The 8,555-nt window shown below is 54.3% G+C and overlaps 1 protein-coding gene across 1 annotated transcript in view; it reads right to left on the bottom strand.

Moving 5' to 3' along the window:
• Positions 1-2,372: 2,372 nt before the first annotated feature.
• F10 (coagulation factor X) overlaps positions 2,373-8,555 on the bottom strand; it is a 25,780-nt gene continuing 19,597 nt past the window's right edge. The window contains exons 6-8 of the mRNA XM_017502561.2: positions 7,371-7,615; positions 4,383-4,500; positions 2,373-2,986 (exon numbers count right to left, since the gene is read on the bottom strand). Of these exons, the coding sequence (XP_017358050.1) occupies positions 2,385-2,986; positions 4,383-4,500; positions 7,371-7,615 (965 nt within the window). The 3' untranslated portion in view covers positions 2,373-2,384. The remainder of the gene's footprint in view (positions 2,987-4,382; positions 4,501-7,370; positions 7,616-8,555) is intronic.

Here is an 8,555-nt window from a genome sequence, read left to right as displayed (position 1 = left end):
TGGACTGACCGTGCTGTTGTGTGTGGGCTGACCGTGCTGCGTGTGGACTGGCCGTGCTGCACGTGGACTGGCCGTGCTGCACGTGGACTGGCCTGACCATACTGCATGTGGACTGACCATGCTGTGCGTGGACTGACCGTGCTGNCGTGTGGACTGGCCTGACCATACTGCATGTGGACTGACCATGCTGTGCGTGGACTGACCGTGCTGTTGTGTGTGGGCTGACCGTGCTGCGTGTGGGCTGACCGTGCTGCACATGGACTGGCCGTGCTGTGTGTGGACTGGCCTGACCATACTGCATGTGGACTGACCGTGCTGCGCGTGGGCTGGCTGTGCTGCGCGTGGACTGGTCGTGCTGCGTGTGGACTGATGTGGGCTGACCGTGCTGTGTGTGGGCTGACCGTGCTGCATGTGGATTGGCTGTGCTGTGTGTGGACTGGCCATGCTGTGTGTGTACTGACCGTGTTGTATGTGGTAATTTAGTTTTCTCATCTGTCTTCTCAAAGATATCACCAACAATTCTACAGCAATAAATTGTCCAAACATGAAGATTCGCCTCGCTCTGCTCCATCAGCTCTCGTGTGAATAATCATCCCTCTCTCACCCTCTTCTGTTCCGAAAAACAAACCAACCAACATGGGGGGACTTTTTCCATTGACTGGTTTACTCTCCTTCTGTATACCTGAGGGGGATCTTCCTTCCTTTGGGGTCTTTGTCATGTCCTTCAGATGTTGGGGTGTCCTCTGTGGGGGTCTCCAGCTAAATCAGCTGACCCCACAACTTTGTGTGGAACCTGAAATGAGCAGCCTATGGAGAACCTGCTCATTGAATACTCAGATCTTGCCTATTTAATCACCATGTTCAATCAACCCCAGGACCTATGTTTTAGGGTTCAACACCCCTGAATTGGGCTGTTCCTCACAGCAGTTGTGTTCTAATGCCAGCCTGGACAAGGTCAAGTTCTTCCTGAAGGGTTTGTACTTTATGGTGCCCCCTGGGGGCACTGCCACTTTGGAATCTCTTTAAAAAATGAAGTGATGGTGGGTTTCACTTGTAAATTTTCTCCCAGAGTTCTCTCTGGACCCCACTCAACCTTTGATTTCCAGAAACGGGAGTTCAAGGCCAGGGTTTGCCTCTGGGGCCCTGAAGACCATGTTGTGCCTAGGAAATCCTGCCTGACACCGTGCTGGCTCCGAGGCAGAAGGCTTTTCTCTAGGAAGCGCCAGGGTGGACCCAACAGCCGGCTCCACAGAGAAGGCCTCAGAGCAGGCAGGCCAGGAACGCCTCCCGCCCACCCTCCTCAGACCGTTTCTAGGAAGCCAAACACCCGTCCACTTTGATTTTCCCGAATCTTGCAACATCTGTTTACCAACGGTTTTGGCCAGCTTATGGCTTTTTTTGGGAGTTTCTGTGCTAGCACTGTTGAACTTTGCCTGGGAACATTACACAAGAAGCAAACTGTAAGGGACGTCTGGGAGACACGCGCAGGCCCTGCCTGGAGCCTTTTCTGTTTACTGAACATTCATTTGGTTTTCATGGCATTTAACTTGAGGCCTAGGGACAGTCCAGATTGCAGCAGGCGAGGACTCAACATTGCACCCGAGGAGAGAAGGAGGAGCACCCCGAAGCCTCTCTGGCCATGCCACCACCACCACTCAGCTCCTGAGGAGCTCCAGAAGCTTCCAGAAGCTCCTGGCCAGTTTCACCCTAGAGACTGACTTCAGTGGCGAGCTGTGACCTGGATGCAGGCATACTAGAGCCCCCAGGGGGTCCTAAGGGTGGCCAGGGTGGGGCCCACTGTGCGGGATCCTGGTCGCCAGCTGGTGAGCAGCTCACCCTCCCAGGGGATGCCCATGCGCCCCTGCCATGCAAGCCCGACCTGGGGTGGGGCCTGGCGTGGTGCAGTTGAAGAGCACCTGGTTGTTCAGGTCAACATGAAGCGTCCGTGCCAATGAGAAGCTTTCTGGACATTTCCCTACCAGGGAGTCTCCGTGTCATAGGCGGTCACCAGGGACGTGTCTAATCCTAGGAGGAACAGGAGAGACTAGGCCAGGTGAGGGGTCTTGGGGAGGCCGGGCCAGCGTGTGGGGCCCTCTTGACCCCACAGGGCCCGCACAGGCTCCCGCCTGCCTCTGAGCGTCACCCAGACACAGGAAGGCGTGCGGGAACAAGAACAGCCAGGGCTGCCCCAGCAGAGCATCTTCCCTGAAGCCTCCCCCATCCTGTCCCCACAGATGAGAACATTCCCTGGAGAAATCTCCAGGCTGGCTGGGAAGGGCGGGAGCTGGTGTTCCAGAAGGACACTTCGTCTTCCCACCTCGACAGGGTGGGAGAAGCCAGGGCGTGGCGGCAATGGAGAGACAGACCAGGCCTTGAGTGGGATCTCACTTTAATGGAGAGGACGTGTTGACCCCCAGGACATGGCTCTCGGCCTTGGCCACGCCCCTGGTTTTCATGGACCTGTCGATCCACTTGAGGAAGCCGGAGACCTTGGTGTAGATCCCATACTTCCCCTTCCGGGCACAGCCCTCTCCCCAGCTGACGATGCCTGTCACGAAGTAGGTGTCCTTGAAGCGGGTGACGTGGGGACCCCCGCTGTCCCCCTGGCAGGCGTCCTCCTGCCTGGCTTCGTAGCCAGCGCAGAACATGTTCTGGGTGATCGCAAAGCTGCTGGAGAGCTTGCAGGTGTTGCGGTCCACGTAGGGCACCTCCAGGATTTTGAGTGTGGTGGACTGCCGGCCCTTTTCGTGGGTGCGCCCGAAGCCACTCACGATCCCCGTCTTCTGCGTCATCAGCGTCGACTCGGCCCAGTCCCGTGCCGGGAGGCAGGCGGGTGCCACGTTCATTCGGAAGGTGATGGGCGTCTTCAGCCGGAGCACGGTGATGTCGAAGTCGTAGGTCTCTATTGAGAACCGGTTGTGCTTGATGATCACCTCCACCTCGTGCACCGTCTCGCCGCCCTCCTCCTGCTCTGTGTTCCGGTCCCCTGGGAAGACGGGCAGGACAGCGCTCAGCTCAGCCCGGACCTGCCTCTGCACAGCCGTTGCTTTTCAAGGAAGTTATGTTTTTTTTTTAATTAAAAATGGCATGTGGTCACTTTGGAAAATTTTAAGAAGATAGGAAAGGGCAAAGCAGCAAATAAAAACCACCTTCAGCCTCGCTATGGAGGGACCCCACTGGTCAGGTCTCACAGTTTGCTGCTTCGGACGGCCGCCCCTCCTGTGTCCATTGACTGGTGCATGCTCAGTGCCAGTCATGGGCACCAACCAGGTGTCCCAGGGCCAAAGGCTTGGAATCCCAGACCCAGGCTGTGCTGTGTGGCCGCTGGCTGACAGTGTAAAACAGTTGTGCCGTGAGTGTAAAATAGAGTCTTAGAATGAAAGAAAATGTGCAGAATGTCTTATTATACCTTTCATACACATGGAAAAAACAAGATTTTCAACATGTTGAGTTAAATTAGATATATTATGAAAATATGATATATATATGAGATTATAAAATCTGATACATACACACACACACACACACACACACACACACGTATATTTGTTTTGTTTTGTTTTTTGAGACAGTTTTGCTTTGTTGCCCAGGCTGGAGTGCAGTGGCATGATCTCGGCTCACCAAAACCTCCACCTCCTGGGTTCAAGTGGTTCTCCTGCCTCAGCCTCCTGAGTAGCTGAGATTACAGGTGCCCGCCACCATGCCTGGTTAATTTTTGTCTTTTTTAGTAGAGATGGGGTTTCACCATGTTGGCCAGGCTGGTCTCGAACTCCTAACCTTGCCTCAGCCTCCCAAAGTGCTGAGATTACAGGCGTGAGCGACCGTGCCCAGCCTGCTTTTTGTATTTTATAATGTATAATAGAACATTTAATGTTATAAAAATATCAATTTGCATATATCGCTTGTATCTGTGGCTTGTTTTAGGTTTGCGCTGAACAGCTCTCGGGTCTAGAGGACAAAGACAGATGTGAATGAAACAACCCCACACAACAGAAACAGAAGAGACAGAGGTGCTTGGTGGCCAGAGTATGTTTAACAGAGAGGGAGGTCTGGAAGCCTCCCAGGAAAACACATTGAAACAGAGCATTAGCTGGGCACAGAGGCCCAGAGACCTGGGACCCAGACACTCGAAGACCCGAGACCTGGACACCCGGGGGAGAAGGGCTGGGCTGGGTCTCCTCCCCATCCCCATCCTCCTCCCTCCTCTTCCCCTTCCTCTGCTTCCTCATCTTCTTCCTCTGTGAAACGCCCCTAGCCCCACAAATAGGATTTCAGGATTTTAACGAGTGCTCCCAGGAAATGCTATCAGCTATAGTGGTCTCTGTCAAGAGGACAAGGACTGTGCCCCTCCACGGCCCTGGGTGCTGTTGGGTGTCACTTACCTACCCTCACCTTGAATCTCTTGGCTTGGTGGAGACAGTGGGCTGCAGTGAGGACGTAGAACTCACTCAGAATGGTGCCACCACAGAACCCCTCATTGTCCTCGTTGATGAGCAGAGCCTGTGATAGATGTGACAGGCTCAGTGTGGTTGGCCAGGACGGACAAGTGTGCCCAACGGAGAGGGCAGCTCTTCAGGTGGCACTGCCCGGCCCTCCCCATGCCAGCCTGTCCTCTCTGGTCCCTTGCTGTCCACCCGAGGACAGCTCCTTGTCTGTCTCTTTTCTCCACCTGTGCTACACACTCACTGATGCACAGAATCATCTTTTCCCTCTTCCAAACCCATCATAGCATTCTCTAAAGTCTCACGTGCAGAGCATCTATGTCCGTGCTTTGGAGAAGACGCTTGCTGTGGGAGCAGCGTGTTCTGTCTCAGTGGCAGGACTTCTACCCGGGACCGGAAGTCTGTGCAGAAATGCCTGCCTGGACCAGGGCGCCTGCCTGGGGTCCCCATGGTTCAGCAGTGGGAGCCCATCCCCCACAGGGCACGGATGCCTCCACCCCAGGTGACTTCCTGGGATCCCTGTGGCAGCTCCTGTGAGGGGTCCCCCGGGGCTGAGCACTGACTGGGCTGCCCCACGCTGTCCCCAGGGACCTGGACTTACAAGTCTGGAGCCTGGGATTTTTTGGCTTTCTTTTCTCCGGGGAGCTTCCTGCCTTGCAATAGTGGCTGGGCGCATGTGAAGGCCGTGAAACTACTGACAACACCCAGTCTTCAAAGATTTCTTAAAACGTTCATGGCTAGAAAAGGGGTCATGTTTTTGCCTCTTTTTTGCATAATTGATCAACTCATTATCCAGCTGATGTGAGGGAAAGTCAGGCTTTCTAAGAAATGAACACCAACCATTCTTCCTAAAGATGCAGATGAGGCCGCTTGCCAAGGCTTGAACCAGGAGACAAGAATCTCAAACCTCAACAGACTCAGCCAGGGGCCCTCTGAGGAGCCCTCCAAGGTGCTCTGTCCTGCCCCGATACCCGGGACCCCCTCCAAAACCCCGCCTGGGGCTCCAAGTCCAGCTCCCCAGCCCCGCAGGAGGCTTTTCCTGCTCATCCCAATGGAGCCTCAGTGGGGTCTCCTGTATCCCAGTTCTTGCCCCAGATGCACAGTGGCTGGGATTGGGAGGATTTGGATCTCAGCTCCCTAGCTAGGTTTGGACTTCTGTGTGTCAGACGAGGGGCTTTGCAGTTTCATATCCCACGTACACAGCACCCAGCTCAGTGCCTGGCACATAGAAAGCCCTCAACATACATGCGTCACATGGATGAGGGGTCAGCACTGCTTCAGCGCTTCCCTCTGGCTCAGCTCTTTATAATTAGACAGAGGATCCTGGCCACATGGCCTGGGGTGGAGGAAGCCCTGGGGGAACTCCTGAGGGTGCTGGCGGCTCTGAGGTTCTTGCTTGCAGTAGAGGACATTCTGGCTTTGGGCATTGAAAATTCAAGTCCAAGTGAGGACTGCAGAGAAAATACAGGACGCCCAGTGGCATGGTTTGGCTGCATCCCCACCCAAGTCCCATCTTGAACTGTAGCTCCCATATTTCCCATGTGTTGTGGGAGGGACCTGGTGGGAGGTAACTGAATCACAGGGGCAGTTTCTTCATGCTGTTCTCGTGGTAGTGAATAAATCTCACGAGATCTGATGGTTTTATAGGGGAAAACCCCTCTCACTCGATTCTCATTCTCTCTTGCTGCCACCACACAGGACGTGCCTTTCGCCTCTGCCAGAATTGTGAGGCCTCCCCAGCCAGGTGGAACTGGGAGTCCATTAAACCTCCTTTTCTTTATAAATTAGTCTCAGGTATGTCTTTATCAGCAGTCTGAAAACTGATTAATACATTCAGTTAGATTTGAATCAGATAAACAGAAAATACTTTTTAGCATATGTATGCTTCATGTAATACTTGAAACATAGTTACCTCAAACGTATTTCCTGTTTATGTGAAATTGGAATTTAATTGAAAGTCTTGTGTTTTTATTTGTTTAATCTGGCAGCGTTAGTCCAAATCAAGAATCCAAGATTAGGCCCCGGTATGCAGGCTCACACCTGTAATTCCAGCACTTTGGGAGGCTGAGGAGGGTGGATCACATGAGGCCAGGAATTTGAGACCAGCCTGGCCAACACGGTGAAACCCCTGTCTCTATTAAATATTAAAAAAAATAGCCAGGCGTGGTGGTGGGCACCTGTAATCCCAGCTACTTGGGAGGCTGAGGCACGAGAATCACTTGAACCCAGGAAGTGGAGGTTGCAGTGAGCTGAGATTGCACCACTGCACTCCAGCCTGGGTGACAGAGCAAGGTACTGTGTCTTAATAAAGAAAACCTCAAAGAGTGATTTTCTTTCTACCTTTGAAAATAAGTAGGTGTGTTTTTCTCTAAGGTACTATCTGTTTCCATAGGACTTAGGTGTTTGGGTAAAAATATTTCCGAAATTAAAAATGAAGCGAGGACATGGAATCTTCCTGCCTCCATGAAACAGAACAGCAAATGGAGGCCTCACCCACCCCCTCGCCCTCCTGCCCGCTGGCGGCCCTGCAGCTTGGGCGGCTCCCGGGCTTCAGCCCTGTCTCCTTCTGGTGCAGGGAGGTTTGAGGGCATAGCTGCCCCTTCTCCTTCTTTTCTCTTTCACGGGACAGCGTCGTCCTGGGCACGCCACATGCAACCGCGGAAGCTCCTGCTGGGATGGGGGTGAGAGGGCGTGGACTGGGCCCAGCCTCTCCCTCAGCCCCGGCTGCTCCCTGTGGCGCTCACAGCCTCCTCAGCCACCCGGAGGGAGGGACCGGCAGGCAGGCTTGGGTGGCAGAGCCCCTCTGTCCTAGTGTGGACCGGTGTCTTTCCGGATTGCTACTCCCAGAGTGTGGGGTTGGCCTCCCCAAGGTGAACGGCGGGGCGGGTGGTCCGGCCAGCAGGCCCGAGGGGCTGTCGCCACTGTTACCTGCCAGGGACACTCCCCGTCCTTGCAATCCCGGCCACCCACGATCCTGAAGAGGTCACTGTCCTCCTGCTCAGGCTGCGTCTGGTTGAAGCCCAGCAGGTCGAAGGGGTTCTCGGTGGGGTCCAGGTCGCTTGTGTTGTGCGGTGGCAAGGTGATGGTGTCGGGGATTTCCCCGCTGCTGTTGGTGACCTGGGCCACGGACCTCTTCCTGCGTTCCAAGGTAAGTTTCCCACAGGGGTAGGGCCCTGAAAGAAAGGACAACGGGGCCTTCAGCACAGCGAGAGGCTCCCCACACCTGCAAGGCTCACCTGTGGGGGAAGAGTCAGACAGCTGGAGGCAGCAGTTCGGGGCACCCGGAGGGGTGGGGGCTTTGCGGGGACCCCCAGGTCGGTAGGAGTTGGGTCTGCAGGTGAGTGCAGCTGTCCGAGCATTGGCTTCCCCTCAAGTGACAGCCAGTGAACACTGGACCCCAGGCAGAAGCCCAGGCAGCAAGGGGAGTGTGGGCATCTGTGATTTGCCTGAAATGCACCAAGAAGTCAAGAAAGCCTGGTGGGCGGACGGATGGAGGACGGACAGGACGGGCTACACAGGATGAATGCATTGGCATATGTATGCTTCCTGCAATACTTGAAATAGACTTACCCTAAAAGTATTTCCTGCTTATGTGAAATTGAAATTTAATTGAAAGTCTTGTGTTTTTATTTGTTTAATCTGGCAGCATTAGTCCAAATCAACAATTCGAGATTAGGCCCTAAGGTACTATCTGTTTCCATAGGACTTAGGTACTTGTGTAAAAATATTTCCCATATTTTTGGATGAGGGGGCCGACGGGAGAACCCGGGCGCTGGGCGTGCGTGTCTCCCTGCGAACTTCTATCCAGTGTGCTGTGTGTTTGAAAATTTTCCTAATGAAACATTGAAGAAAAAAGTTTTCAGACAGAAGGAATAGTGCACCAGAGGCACAGAAGACCGTCTGGAACACAGCTCCCAGGAGGCCACGCCGAGAGATGGCAGGAAGCTTCCTGCTGTACGACAGCTGGCTAGGGCAGCAAGGCCAAGTGAACCAGTGAAACAGGTGCAGGAAGGCAGGGGTGTGGGGAGCAGCTGGAGGAAGGCAGGGGTGTGGGGAGCAGCTGGAGGAAGGCAGGGGTGTGGGGGGCAGGTGGAGGAAGGCAGGGGTGTGGGG

This window comes from Cebus imitator, unplaced genomic scaffold (assembly GCF_001604975.1).
Source record: "Cebus imitator isolate Cc_AM_T3 unplaced genomic scaffold, Cebus_imitator-1.0 Scaffold14, whole genome shotgun sequence".
In the NCBI taxonomy this organism is placed as follows: domain Eukaryota; kingdom Metazoa; phylum Chordata; class Mammalia; order Primates; family Cebidae; genus Cebus; species Cebus imitator.
This window is presented reverse-complemented; position numbering and strand designations above follow the sequence as displayed.